The sequence below is a fragment of the Acinonyx jubatus genome, chromosome B1 (assembly GCF_027475565.1).
Source record: "Acinonyx jubatus isolate Ajub_Pintada_27869175 chromosome B1, VMU_Ajub_asm_v1.0, whole genome shotgun sequence".
NCBI lineage: Eukaryota > Metazoa > Chordata > Mammalia > Carnivora > Felidae > Acinonyx > Acinonyx jubatus.
In genome coordinates this window covers 132,921,286-132,935,695 of record NC_069382.1, presented here as the reverse complement: position 1 = coordinate 132,935,695, position 14,410 = coordinate 132,921,286, and the positions used below count along the sequence as shown (strand labels likewise).

The following is a 14,410-nucleotide window of genomic DNA, read 5'->3' as shown; positions in this document are numbered from 1 at the left end:
AATAAATGCGACACATTAGGGGCACCCCCCTCAACCCTGCTCCAGTCTAAGAGTTATTACCATTTACCAGAACAACGCTGCCTTAAAGTTACAGGTCAGCTACTTACTTCTTGGTAACTCTATCTACTAATGTTTTACAAACCCAATTAAAAAGGTACCAAGAAAGAAGGAAAACGTTATGTTTAAAAAGCTGACAACCTTAACATCATTTGAAGGCACTTATTTTTTTCTAAACAATCCTTTCTGACATACAAATGTTCCTAAATATTGACATGTGTAAATTCCTTCTTGTCTGTGAGTTGTGCTCAGATTAATTGTGTTTTAAAATAAAATGCATAGTGGTGCTTGGGTGGCTCAGTCGGTTGAGCATCTGACTCCTGATGTCATGCTCTCACAGTCGTGGGATAGAGCCCTGCGTTGGGCTCAGTGCTGACAGTGCAGAGCCTGCTTCAGATTCTCACTCTCTCCCTCTCTGTCCCTTCCCTGCTTGCTCTGGCATGCACACTCTCTCTCTCGCTCTCAAAAAAAATTAATAAATGTTAAAAATATTTTTTTAATAAAATAAAATTCATTTTCAAAACAACTATCAAAACAGGATGAAATGTACACAGCACAAAGAAAAAAATAAACTTATTCCTGAGAAATTCATTGCATAAAGCAAAAGTTAATGAAGGAAATATATGATTCTAGAAGGTAGATATACGACCTGTGATGTCTGTGCCAGGAATGGGGGAAGGGTGTGAGGAAAGGATGTCAGAGGGGAAGGAGACAGAATCCTGAGGACCCTGGAGGCCAGAGAAGATACTGGCTTTTCTTCTATGACTATGATTTTGGCATATTATTAGACTTGAAGAAAAACTACAGGAATAGCTTAGGATAGCTTTAAGTTATTAAAAAATAACCACAGATATTAACAGTAAAAGAACAGTAAGAATAGTAACAACACGGTTATTCAACTTACCCTTAAAATGTCGGTCTTCAACTGCAATTCTGTCGGTGGGGCTGAGTGCATTAACCCCAGGAGAGTGCCCATGTCATCCTCCCCGTTTGGGGACAGCACCAACTGCTGGATAATCATCAGGGCATGCTGCCGGCACTGAGGGTACTTCACGATATTATGTGCACATCTCGCACCTCCAAATTCCCGGAAAATTCCTTGAAAGAGAAAAAGGAACAACATGGGCTAACTTAAAACATTCTAAGACAAATCAGATGAATTAAAATTCTTTTTGTAGGAAGAGTAACTCAAAAGAATGCAAATAAGATGCACCCAACCATTTCCCCTTTTAAATTCAACACAAAACTGCACTGTGGGATGTCAGCAAAGGCATAACCAAATCCTCTCTAGATGTCTTTAATGCAAGAATAACACCCTAATATGTTCACCATGTTCACATTCTCCAAATCTAGAACATACAGAAATTCCACAGGTAGCCTCCAACGAGACCCAATATTTTTATGTAAAGGCTTTAAGCTGAACAATAATGGAAATCAATTTGTGTAAAAAGCTCTCATAGGAACAATAGCCCAAATAAATGAGATTTAAACTGAATGAGACATTCAAAATAGTAGCAAGAAAGGAGTGGAATACATTATTCTACAATGAGTAACATTGCAAGGAACCAAACTTTTCAAGTAAGTAGAGCACACGAATAAAAAAAGACAAACTCTATAATAAAAAGAAATCACTGTACTGCTCCAAAGCCTTGTAGATTGATTCTTCATCCCCTGTTATACAGATGAGGAAATGAGACATACAGAAGTTAAGTAACATGGCCAAATTCACACAGCTAGCAAGTGTCAGAACAGGATTGATACCTAAAATAGCCCAGCTTTAAAGCTTTATGCTTTTAGAGTACCTGGTATATGCCACTATTACAATAACTTATATCAAACAGTTTAGTATTATTTGGTTATATGTTTGGTCCCCATTAAACTTGGGATTTCCTCCAAGTCTGTATTTTTATAAATGTTTCCTGAGTGAAAAGATGTCAGTGTATTTTGCTGTAGCAGCCACTGTCCTCTCAACTTAATGACTTTCTCTTTTCAAACTTTGTAAGAAGTGAGCGTTAAAGTCATGTGCTGAGGTTTAGCACACGGAAAGCCATGTATTTACTTCCAGGTGGCCAGTTAGTCCGCATTACATAATCATAATGGCTATTATTTTCTGAACACTTAACTGTGAGCAAAGCACTATGTGCCCAAGATCACATAGTTAGTAATATCGTTCTTAAATGACCTACTGAATTCATTCAACTCTGTTTTGGCATTTGCTAAAACTGTATTTAAGTAATGACATATAATTACATGTTTACATCTTTTTCTATCCAGTGGTAATTCCTTCAGGGCAAGAATCATCTTTGTATCTCTAACACTTAGCATGGTGCCTGGGACACACAATACATATTAAATATGTTGAATATTGAGTTCCTTTGCATACTCAGGCAAATAGACATGCATGTGTTCCCTAGCTCACTTATTTGTTCGCTCACTCATTCATCCATTTGTGGCTTCCCATAATACTTAAAATACAATTCACATTTCCTTGGCATGACCTAAAAGGCTCTCTATGATCTGAACCCAGCCTATTCATCTCGATTCATCTTCCCAATACTCTTCTCGAACTGTATTGACATTGTTGCCTGAGAGATTTCTGATGTTGGCTAAAATTTCAAGTAATCTATTTTTAAGAGCAAGAGTGGTATTTTACAAATACAAGTGGACTGTCAATGATGGGCAGAAAAGAACTGAAGAGAAGTTGAGGCCGAAGATAAAGACTTAATAAATCCATTTTACCTGGGAGAGGCAAGTTTTATTAGAGAATCACTTTTCAATACTTCCTTAAAGATGTAACATTATAATACTTTAAGTTGAATTACTAAAAATTAAGAAAGTCATCATAGAGAACAGATATTTTGGAAAATAAGCAAAGCCATTCAACTAAGAGTATAATATGTAAATAAAAAAAACAAACTATTTCAAAAACAAGGCATACTATAAACAGCAATAAAATATAAGAACATATTTTGAAATAATAATAATGTTACATACTTTGTCAATAGACTTATAAAGGTTGAAAGTCTTGCATTTCTACATAGGATGGAACCATCACTGAATCAATAGTTTTTTCTATAAGTGATAAGGACATTTCAGAAGCAAAAATCATTAGAGAAGATAAAATCAGAGAGAACACTCTCTGAAAGCATTTGCTAGTAGCCTGGCTAGTCACCTGCATTTGTGTTTGATCCTTGAAGCAGCACTGTCAAGGTCTCCATAACCAACAAAGCCAGGTGTTTTTGGTCTTCAACTGAACTATTATTTCTTGAGTCCCCTAGGAAAAAGGATCAAAGGTTCAAATCACAAAAGTTGTATGCTTATTTTGTTTTTGATTCAGGTTTTTGATAATTTAATTGTTTCTTTAATATTCACTTTTACCACTAATGCAATTGATATAATGCAACCTTTAAAAATGATACACATGTCCACCAGCTACCAAAATAAAGTCAAAATCAGTGTTCACAGGTTTTATTTTGGTGTGGCTAGAAAGTTACAACTGTCTAACAAATATTAAAAAGGAAAATGTCAACACTGGGTGATATATGGAATTGCTGAGTCACTAGATCATTCACCTGAAACTGATATAACACTATATGTTAACTGGAATTCAAATAAAAACTTAAAAAAAGGGGGGATGCCAAAGTTAAAAGTATTTTTCTCACAAACGTTTTCCTAATCAAAGCAGTTAACAAGAGGATGCTAGATTTTAAGGCACCAAAGAGAAAGAAAAGTTTATGAATAGTGCATCTATTCAAACTATATTAATTCAACATATTTAATACTTAAATGCCAGAAACTGCTATGCTTTTATTAGATTTATTAGAAAGGATGAAAAATATCAAATTTACGGTACCTAAATAATAATACATGTGTATATACATAACATGACTAAAAAGATATATATTTTTTTGTTCTCTGTAATCAAAAACATTTTGAGGTACCTAAACTTTCCAAATCTTTCTAGGAGCTTTTTAAATTCCCTCTTAGAAGCAGAAAGTAGCAGCCATGAGTCATGTGGACCATGTTTCCCTTAATTTTTACCATAAATTATTTTCTACTACAATGGCCCCTGCTCCTTCCCAATTCCCTAACAGAGGTTGAATGAACAAGTTAACTGTGTGAATTATTTGCAAGGATATCACAATGCAGATGAGTAAGTCATTCAAATCTATAGCCAAATAAATGGCAAAACATGAACAAAACATGCTGCCCAAACCCTTTTATCATAAAAAGTGAATGAAAAATGCTTTACCTTGTTCATTTAGTGCCTGAGTTGGATCCTTCAAGAGAGCAGCATATTTGTGCAAAAGGTTTACCATGACCTCCAGAAGGCCCACCTCCCTGAACACATCTTTAAATATGTAGTCATGTCGTGTAAACTTAAGAAGCGTCTTCATTGCAATAATGCTACAGTGGTAAGAAGAGCTAGATTTTAAGAGGATGCTAACGCTAATGAGTTCTTTACAAGGGATATAATTCAAGCTAAAAACAACAAACTCCAGCATCTCAAAGTATTTGCTTTGTACTTCTGGGAGCTTAGAAATCTTTTCTGCAAACTGTGACAGTGTGTGCTGTGACTCCAGGATGAAGTAATTGGCATTGTCAGCCATGTAAATATTTGTGATGGCATCAAGAATGATTTGGGCAAGGAAGTTGGTTTTTGCTTTTAAAAATGCATTCTGAAGAACTGCAAAGGCTTGGATGTTTCTCACACTGTGACCTAAAATGGAAAACAAGAACACAAAAGTAGGTACTATGTGACATTTTAAATCGTGGCAAACTAGTCTATTTAAACAGATCACAAATTGTAATATTTATTAACTATTTACTAAGAACACATCCCATTTTCACAAAAATTCTTAAATTACCTACTAATTAGCTTCAGTCATTTCATTAAAAATAACAATACTGATTAAACTTTTAATGCATCATTATGAATATTCCAATTCAAGAATAGTAGATGTTGAAACGTTAGACTGTTACAGAGAATAAAGCATGTTATGTAAGCCCAGGCTTCAGAATTTGGAAATGTGCAGGGATTTCACTTATTATCTGCAAGACAGACCTTGTCTGTAAGAACAGTTACCTCTCAAGAAAAAACCTTTAGCCTGAAGCCGGAGGCCAGAGAGCAGCAAGAATGCAGGCAGGAAAACAGGGGTCTGAAAATTCTCTAAGTTCCAGTTTTCCCTTTATAATTACTACACTAGAACCTCCATAAATTTTAATTTGAAAATTTATTTTGTTTTCAAGCTAGAAGTGCAATTTCTTTACATATATGTTTCTTAAAGCAATTTATGGCTAGCTATTAGCTGTATTTTTAAACATCTGGTTTTCAAACACACCAACTTAAAAAAAATCTGTATACATGGCTCTTGTGAGGCAAATTAGTAAAAATAATTATACAGAAATTAACATAGAAAGTATGCGAAGCACCTGAAAACAACTGTTTGCCTCTAAAAACTGTCCCCAGCCCTACAACTATTAGAAGTATAGGTCATTTGTTAAATGACCAAAAAATTAACATAGTGTCAAGAAATTAACATAGTGCCTTAAAGAAAAAGCTGGATTTTTAAATGAAGACAAACAGGGACGCCTCGTGGCTCAGTTTCGGCTCAGGTCATGATCTCAAGGTTCGTGAATTTGAGCCCCACGTCATCAGGCTCTGTGCTGACAGTATGGAGCCTGCTTGGGATTCTCTCTCTCTCCTCCCTCCTGTTCCTCCTCCACTTGTGCTCTTTCTCTCAAAATAAATAAATAAACTTAAAACATAAAAAAAAAAACTAAAAAGAAGATAAACACAGAACTAGAAAAACTAATCCTGGCTTGGACATTCTTTTTAGTATGTATACATATATATATTTTAACGTTTATTTATTTTTGAGAGACAGAGAGTGAGCGGGGGAAGGGCAGAGAGAGAGGGAGACACAAAATCAGAAGCAGGCTCCAGGTCTGAGGAGTCAGCACAGAGCCCGATGTGGGGCTTGAACTCATGGACCACGAGATCATGACCTGAGCTGAAGTTGGAAGCTCAACTGACTGAGCCACCCAGGTGCCCCCTGGCGTGGACATTCTTTAAAAAATGAAAAGGATTGGAAGATTTAGTATTGTTAAGATGTCAATTCTCCCCAAGTTGATTTACATTCTAAGTATTCTCAGTCAACTCTCAGTCTCAGGCTTTTGTTTTTTGTTTTCAAAATTTGACATGATTAAATTTATATGGAGTTCAAAGGATATAGAAAAGCCAAAGTGATTTTGAAAAAGAAAGACAAAATTAGACAATTTAAAATGACTCTAAGACTTATTTTAAAGATACAGTAAAAAGAAAAAAAAGATACAGTAACCAAGAAATTATAGTTTTGGCTTAAGAACAGACACACATTGATCCATGGAGCAGAACTGAAAAAGAATCCCAGATATATGTTTGTACATGGTCTTCCCCCCCCCTTTTTTTTATTTTGAGAGAGAGAGGTAGAGAGAGAGGGAGGGAGAGGAAGAGAGGAGGAGAGACAGAATTCCAAGCAGGCTCTATGCCATCAGCACAGAGCCGCACATGGGGCTCGATCTCACAAACCATGAGATCATGGCCTGAGCCAAAATCAAGAGTCGGACGCTTAACTGACTGAGCCACCCAGGCACCCTATACATGGTCTTTTCAACAAAAGGTCTTGGATACCCATACTGGAAGAAAAAAACTGTATTCCCTGCCATATACAAATATTAACTTAAAATGCATCACAGATGTTGATATAAGAATCAAAATATGAAACTCCTAGAAGAAAACACAAATTTTACGGATTTGGGGTTAAGTAACATTTTTTCAATCTGAGGTCAAACCTAAAAAATATTTTTTTTAATGTTTATTTATTTTTGAGAGAGAGAGAGAGAGCGCGCGAGCGAACACGTATGCACGAGCTGGGGAAGGGCAGAGAGAGAGGGAGACAGAGGATCCAAAGCAGGTTCTAGGCTCCACGATGACAGCAGAGAACTCAATGTGAGGGTCAAACCCAAGAACTGTGAGATCATGACCCGAGCTAAAGTTGGACACTTCACCAACTGAGCCACCCAAGTGCCTCCCTACAAAATATTTTTAAAATGATAAACTGGACTTTATCAAAATTAAAAGTTACATTCTTCTAAAGATGCCACTAAGAAAAAAAGGCCAAGTTAAGATCGGGAAAACATACTATAACACAAAAAATACATATATCTTATAAACGATTTATCCAGAATATCTAAAGAACTCTTAAAATCCCAGGATGAACAATCCTATCAAACACTGGAAACAGAGATCTGAACCCAAGTAGAGATACAAATGGCAAATAACACATTAAAAGATGCTCAAAATCATTTAGAAAAATGTAAATTAGAAAACACAACTAGATACTACTACATACTCACTAGATTACCTAAATTAAAAAGACTAACACCATTAGTGCTGCTGAGAATGTAAAGCAAATTTTCTTACATTGTTGGTGTGAGTACTTCAGAAAACAGTCTGGCAGTTTCTTGTAAAGTTAAATATTCATTTACCATATGACCCAGCAATTCTACTGCTTGGTATTTACCCCAAAGAAATGAAAATATATGTCCCCACAAAGACTTGCTTCATATAAATGTTCACAGTAGCTTTATTCATGATAGTTAAATAAATGCTGTCAATTGGTGAATGGGTAAACAAATTGTGACATATCCAAATGAAATACTATCCAAAAAAGGAACTTCAGATACATGAAATAATATGAATGAATCACAAAAGTGAAAGAAGCCAAATACAAAAAACTACATACTCTATGACTCCAGTTTATGAAATTCTAGAAAGGGCAACACCAAAGGAGATCAATGGTTGCTAGCAAGTTGGTGGGAAAGCAGGGACTGAATGGAAAGGGAAACAAGTAAATTTTTAGAAGGGTGGGCATATTCCATATCATGATTATGGTGGTGATTGCACAACCATATGCCTTTATGAAAATGCATGAGATTCGACACTAAAAATTGACAAATTTTAATATATGCCAATTATGTCTCAACTATTGACCAGAGAAAAAAGACATTCCATACTCTCTTTATGTGAATAGAGCTATCTCCTTTAGTCAGCACAATAACCCTACAATGCAGGCCATGGGATATAGCTATCTTTTGAGTTATAACTGAAACTCAAAATGATCTATCCTGATCCATTCATTTTATAGAATATTATATTAATTTTTCTGATGAAGAAAGTGATATTTAGAAAGGTTAGATAACTCACAATCATATGAATTCTGATTCTTAGGGCACTGTCCTTTCTAGTTAACCTTGCTTTCGTTCACATTAGGTCACTGGGTTCTCACAGTTAACCCTGCAAGGTTATGTATTTTACTATCCCAGTTACAGATGGGACAATATAAGGCAGACATACGAGGAAGGTTAATTTTGCTGCATTAATTCTCTCATTGCAAAGTTATGCGAATATAACCAGCTATTATACCACTATCATGATCGGATTAACCAAGTGAAACAATAATAAAGTTTAAAATTGGAAGAATACTGTGAAATATTTTTAAATTAACTCAAATAGTTGTAGAATAATCAAGCTACAGTCTGTAAATCAGAAGTTTTTTGAGAGTCCTATTTTTTTCTTAATAATTAAATAAAATGAAACGCTTAACTACTCAGTAAGATATGCCTGGATTTCTACTTACTGCACAAAGACTCACTTGAAGAGTTCTGTACAACCTACAGACTGACAGGACAAGTCACTGTAGGAAGTCTGTCTGACAACTCCAACCTAAGTCATGACTTTTCAGTAGAATTTTCTCCAGCGAATTAAATTTAGAACTTTCTAGTATATCCATTTATTCTCACTAAAGAAAAAAATTTATAACCATTGACTTCTATGTCATAAAATACATAGATAACATACTGTGGAATTTAAACAATCACACATGTTGATATCTTCTGGCTAAATTTTATGCCCAAATATCATAACTATATTGAATATTTAGTGACAATCACAGGAAAGAAACTATGAGAGGCCTTGAGGCTTACTATATTCCATAACATTTGTTATGCATTTAAAATAAATAGGGCACTTGCGTGGCTCAGTCGGTTAAGCATCTGACTTCAACCCATGTCATGATCCCCCACATTGTGGGTTTGAGCCCCGTGTCAGGCTCTGTGCTGACAGCTTGGAGCCTGGAGCCTGTTTCAGATTCTGTGTCTCCCTCTCTCTCTGCCCCTCCCTGTTTGTACTCTGTCTCCCAGAAATAAACATTAAAAAAAATATTTTTTATTAAAAAAATAAATAAACAGTAAAACTAGCTTGCACTCTTAGGTAACTAAATGTTATTAACTAAACAAGGTTTCTTAGTAAAAGAATCACTAGATAAGGAGTCAAAGTTAGGAAATCTGAACTATAAAATTCATTCTCTGACCTGAAAGAAATAATATAACTTCTTTATACCTACATTGCTCAGTTTTACAATATAAGCACTTGTACCTCATGCTTTCTGTTTATATCTTCTAGAGAAAAACATGGCAATCAGCATGTTACTCAAGTTCCAACCATGTAAATTGGAAATGCTTTAGCATGCCAATGTTCAAAAAAGGCATGTTCTGACTGTTGTTTGAATGTTAAGATGAAATATTAAGATGTAAATTTCACTGATGTTATAATATTTTCATTATATATACATATGTGTATATATGTGTATGTACGTGTGTGTGTGTGTGTGTGTATATATATATATATATATATATATATATATATATATATATATATATTTGAAGTATTTGATCTGCTAAAGACTGTCACTTAAGAACTTGCACCATAAAGAAACCATTAACTCTAATGAAAAACAGCATATTACCTTTACACATGTACCATAAAGAGAAATCAAAGTCAAACTAATTTATTCTGTCTCTGTTTCTCTGAGTGGCTCAAAACAGGGGAAAATAACAAACAAAAAAAAGGACTCACCTTTGCCTGCAGGCTGAGGTACTGCAAATCCAGGCAATAGAAAGGGTGCCCCTGTGGTAATACCAGCTGGTTTTAGTTCATTGACACCATATGTTGTTAGGGAAGTTATCAGATTAACCAGATCTTTCAAGGCATCTTTGGATTCTGCTTCTTTTGCTTGTTCCAATCTAGGAAAAGTATGGTTTAGTAAATATTTTTTCTCTCTTGTTGTATTTTCAAATTTAACACAGAAAGAAAATTTCAATTTGTACATGCAATAATATATAAAGCACTCCAAGAGGTTTCATCGTACAAGTTTTCCTATATAAAAACATACTATCTTTTAAAATCTATAAATTTTATTATAAGACATTACACCATAATGAAAGCAAATTATATTAAATAGTCTAAAGACCTCATATATAAGTGCTGATTTTACATTTAACAGTGTTATTTTAGATAGCTCACTTTAGCCTTTGGTAGAAAGTATCTACAAAATAAAAGAATTAGGGGCGCCTGGGTGGCTCAGTCAGTAAGCGGCCGACTTCGGCTCAGGTCATGATCTCGCGGTCTGTGAGTTCGAGCCCCGTATCGGGCTCTGTGTTGACAGCTCAGAGCCTGAAGCCTGTTTCGGATTCTGTGTCTCCCTCTCTCTGACCCTTCCCCGTTCATGCTCTGTCTCTCTGTCTCAAAAATAAATAAACGTTAAAAAAAATTTTTCAAAATAAAGAATTAGATTAAATCTCTCTTAAGTTTCCTAAATTTCCAAGGTTATAAAGTTTCACTGTTTACAACCAAAAATCTTATTAACCATTTCTTTCCAAAGACAATTTCTCAGTTAACTTTCAAAAATTAATTTCTTGGAAAGTTTTAAGTCTTTATCTGTATTCATTAATTAATTCAGGTACTCATTAGAATACATTAAATAGTCCTTAGAGTCTAACAATTTTTTAAAACAATGTTTCTTTAAAAGAACATTTGGAGTCATTATGGAATTATTTCTTGACTGTGGCTTGAGAACACAAATTGGGGTGCAAAACTATCTTTTTTAAAGAGTAAGATTTACTGGGGCTTCCTAATAGAACTAATTATTCTCATTAAAATAAAACTGGAGAGGGGCACCTGCGTGGCTCAGTCAGTTAAGTGTCCGACTCTTGATTTCAGCTCAGGTCATGATCTCAAGCAAGGTTCATGGAACAGAGCCCTGCATCTAGCTCTGCACTAACAGCATGGAGTCTACTTGGGATTCTCTCTCTCCCTCTTTTTCTGCCCCTCCCCCCTTTCTCTCTTTCTCTGAAAATAAATAAACTTCAAAAAAAAATTAATAAAGCTGGAGAATGTACAAAAGTAGAAAAGAAATATGCTTAGGCTCATAACTTAGACATTTTGATATGGTTTATGTACTTTTTTATTGTAAAAAGTTTGGTCTTAGTAGTAGTTATTTTTATACCATATAAAGAATTTTATAACCTGTTTTTTCCATTTACCAGTGTCAATACAAATGCTCTTCCATTTATATAAAATCTCTTTACATATTCTTTTAACGGCCATGAAGAGCCAACCACAAATTTGGGGAGAGAGAGAGAGACGGGGGACGGCCAGCAGAAATCAGAATTCAGAATCATTAATATGCATAAAGTTTTGCCTACAATATTCACAATTATATTTTTAGGATTAATAAACATAAGTGAAATTATTCTATCAAGAGTATCGACATTTTTGAGGCTCTTGATAATATCTGACCAACCTGTGTCCTCAGAGAATTACACCAATTAACACCCTCTAGTAATGTGAAAGGCTTATTTCATCAACTTTTATGTCCTCCTTTGTAAATTAGGGTATATATGCAAAATTCTCTTCTGGGAAGTTGCCTAGTAGTACTGGCAACTGGATTAAACTGGTGTTACATATAAGGAGTTTACAAAATAGTACTGGCTTACAACAAACCAAATGATTTACAAGTAAGTAAAGAGCCAAAACAACTAATGAGGCATGAGTATTTTCTTCCTAATAAAATTCCAACCAGCCATTTTCCCACGATATGTATAAAACATTTGGGGTGGAAAAGGGGGCTAGTGAAACATTTTGTTTTATATATACATTTGTAAGGTTTCATTCAATCTACATAATTATTCTCATTCACTGCATTAATAAACCATTGGTATAGTAAGAAATACTAAAAATGTAACTAAGCGAGAAGCATTTACACTTTACGAAGATGTTCATTAGTTCACCTAAGCTCTTTTTCCTCAGCTACCGAAGAGTACATACACTTTCACACCTAACCACTGACTCCACCAAGTTTGTAGCCCGCATTTGTCAGTTTAAACTCACTTTTTGTACTCTGTTGACAGAACAGGAATAAAAAGAAGTGATTAAAGTCAAGGGGATAAAGTATACATTAACTAAATCATTAATTCCTTTTTTTCCATAACCCCAAACCACGCTGTTCCCAATGATGAAAAAAACTGAGTAGACATTTAAAATATGTTCTTAAATTGTGGGATTTTACCTAAGCAAGAGATCACAAAGGAAATTATATCCTTGCCATATCCGAAAATCATCCAAAAGAGTTTGGGAAACATCACTGGAATCTTTGAGGAAACAAGAAAGCCCAGCAAACATTTCAACAATTTCTAGGGGAGACAGGTCATCTGATTGCTGCATATTCTGAACACATGTAGATAAACATTCTTTTTCTGTAAGAATTAAGAATTAAATACATATTATTTATGTCAATTGCTTAAGAAAATTTTGATTCTTAACTGTGTTTAATAAAACATTAAGTGAAACATTAAGTATTAATCTATGAAATATTATAAGATAAATGTTACACATTCTAAAAGTAAATATGATATATATATTCATTGGAAAAGCTCTGCCTCTAAGTAGTAAACAAAGGGTAAAACAGGAAATGTTGGAAAATAGTTGACATTTATCTAGTTTTTACACCATATTTGGATATTTTTCATTAAACAAAATGCTGCCAAATGACATTTTTGAGCTTTTATATTAGCATAGTCAAAGAAAGAGAAAAAAACCCTATCTTCTATGTTTAAAAATAAAAATCCATAACTAGTTTAAAAGCTAAAATTAGAGTGAATATGGACAATGAAATACAGAAATACTTCGGGAAATAAAATTTTTTAAATTATGCTTGCACTACTTATTACTCGTTTAAAGCAAAGTTGTACCTATTTACTGACATTGGGGATTGAAGGCTTTTCAAAAAAGACTTTCTCATATCTGTAATGAAATTTATTTGTCTAAAAAAACCCAGAGTCATATAACAAAGGCTAAAAAGATTTAACACAGAAATGGAGGCAAGAACATTTAATGAAGGACTGATGTTAGGTGAGTAAAAAAGTTGTATTAAAAATTATTTTGAAGGATTTTCAGGAAAAAATATATAATAAGTGAAGTATTTGAGATGGTACATTGTCTTCTATTTAGACATTTAAATGTCTATAAAGACATTATAGCTGACACTTATATAGGACTTGAACAGAGTGGATAATTTCTCCTTAGTGCTGGTGAAGAATCTACCTAATTTCATTTATGCTACATTGGATACATAGTTATCCATTTATGAAGTATCTTCAGAAAAGCTTTAAACTATAGTATCTCAAATATAGTTTTTTTTCATAGAAGAGTAGGAAAGAATAGGCTGACACAGAACTTACATTATGATTAAACATTTACATGACAATGAAATTATTTCAAGTCTGTATATATCTATTGTTTGGAACATATAAAAATTTCTCACATTTGAAATGCCTCACAAAGAATATTTTTTTTTCTCCTGGCAAATATAGTTTTTAATTTAAAATAGAACCTTTAGAGAACTGAGAAATAAAAAGCAATCTGTCATCATATGAAGAAGAGAAAACTGGAAGAAACGTAGAGCTCCTAAAATGAACATAAAGAAATATTCACCATGAATATACTTCACTACATTGACACTAAGACCGTGACGGGATATGGTCATAAGGACTTCTCCAGCACTCTTCCTCCACGGCAGGTTGTAGGGAGGGCACCAAGAGGTTATTGCACTGAATAAAAGCTGGAGATCATCTTTTTGAGCCAGCTCCTCCGCCGGAGAAACAAAACTGCAGAGTTTCACTAAGATCTAAAAAACACAAAACATATCTGTATTTAAATAAATGAATGGTTGGGTAAAGGGAGGAGCTAGAAAAGGACTACATCTGATGATTAAAAACCCCGAGAGTTCAGGGTTAGTATTAGGTGATATCATTAAAGCCACAATGATGGGTTCTCTACCTTAGGCAGCATTAAAAAAGACACCTATAATTTAGAAGTGTGTTATGGTAAAACAGTAAGCCAGCCCTACTTTTATCAGCTCATTGAAAGAAAGAAAGAAAGAAAGAAAGAAAGAAAGAAAGAAAGAGAGAGAGA

At 34.3% G+C, this 14,410-nt stretch overlaps 1 protein-coding gene across 14 annotated transcripts in view; it reads right to left on the bottom strand.

The window, feature by feature from the left end:
- WDFY3 (WD repeat and FYVE domain containing 3) overlaps nt 1-14,410 on the bottom strand; it is a 276,232-nt gene that overhangs the window by 133,793 nt on the left and 128,029 nt on the right. For all 14 annotated transcript variants that reach the window (XM_027059971.2, XM_027059983.2, XM_027059961.2 and 11 more), the window contains 6 exons: nt 13,931-14,123; nt 12,507-12,693; nt 10,016-10,182; nt 4,310-4,777; nt 3,230-3,331; nt 962-1,155 (listed from right to left, as the gene is read on the bottom strand). In XM_027059971.2, coding sequence (XP_026915772.1) covers nt 962-1,155; nt 3,230-3,331; nt 4,310-4,777; nt 10,016-10,182; nt 12,507-12,693; nt 13,931-14,123 — 1,311 coding nt within the window. The remainder of the gene's footprint in view (nt 1-961; nt 1,156-3,229; nt 3,332-4,309; nt 4,778-10,015; nt 10,183-12,506; nt 12,694-13,930; nt 14,124-14,410) is intronic.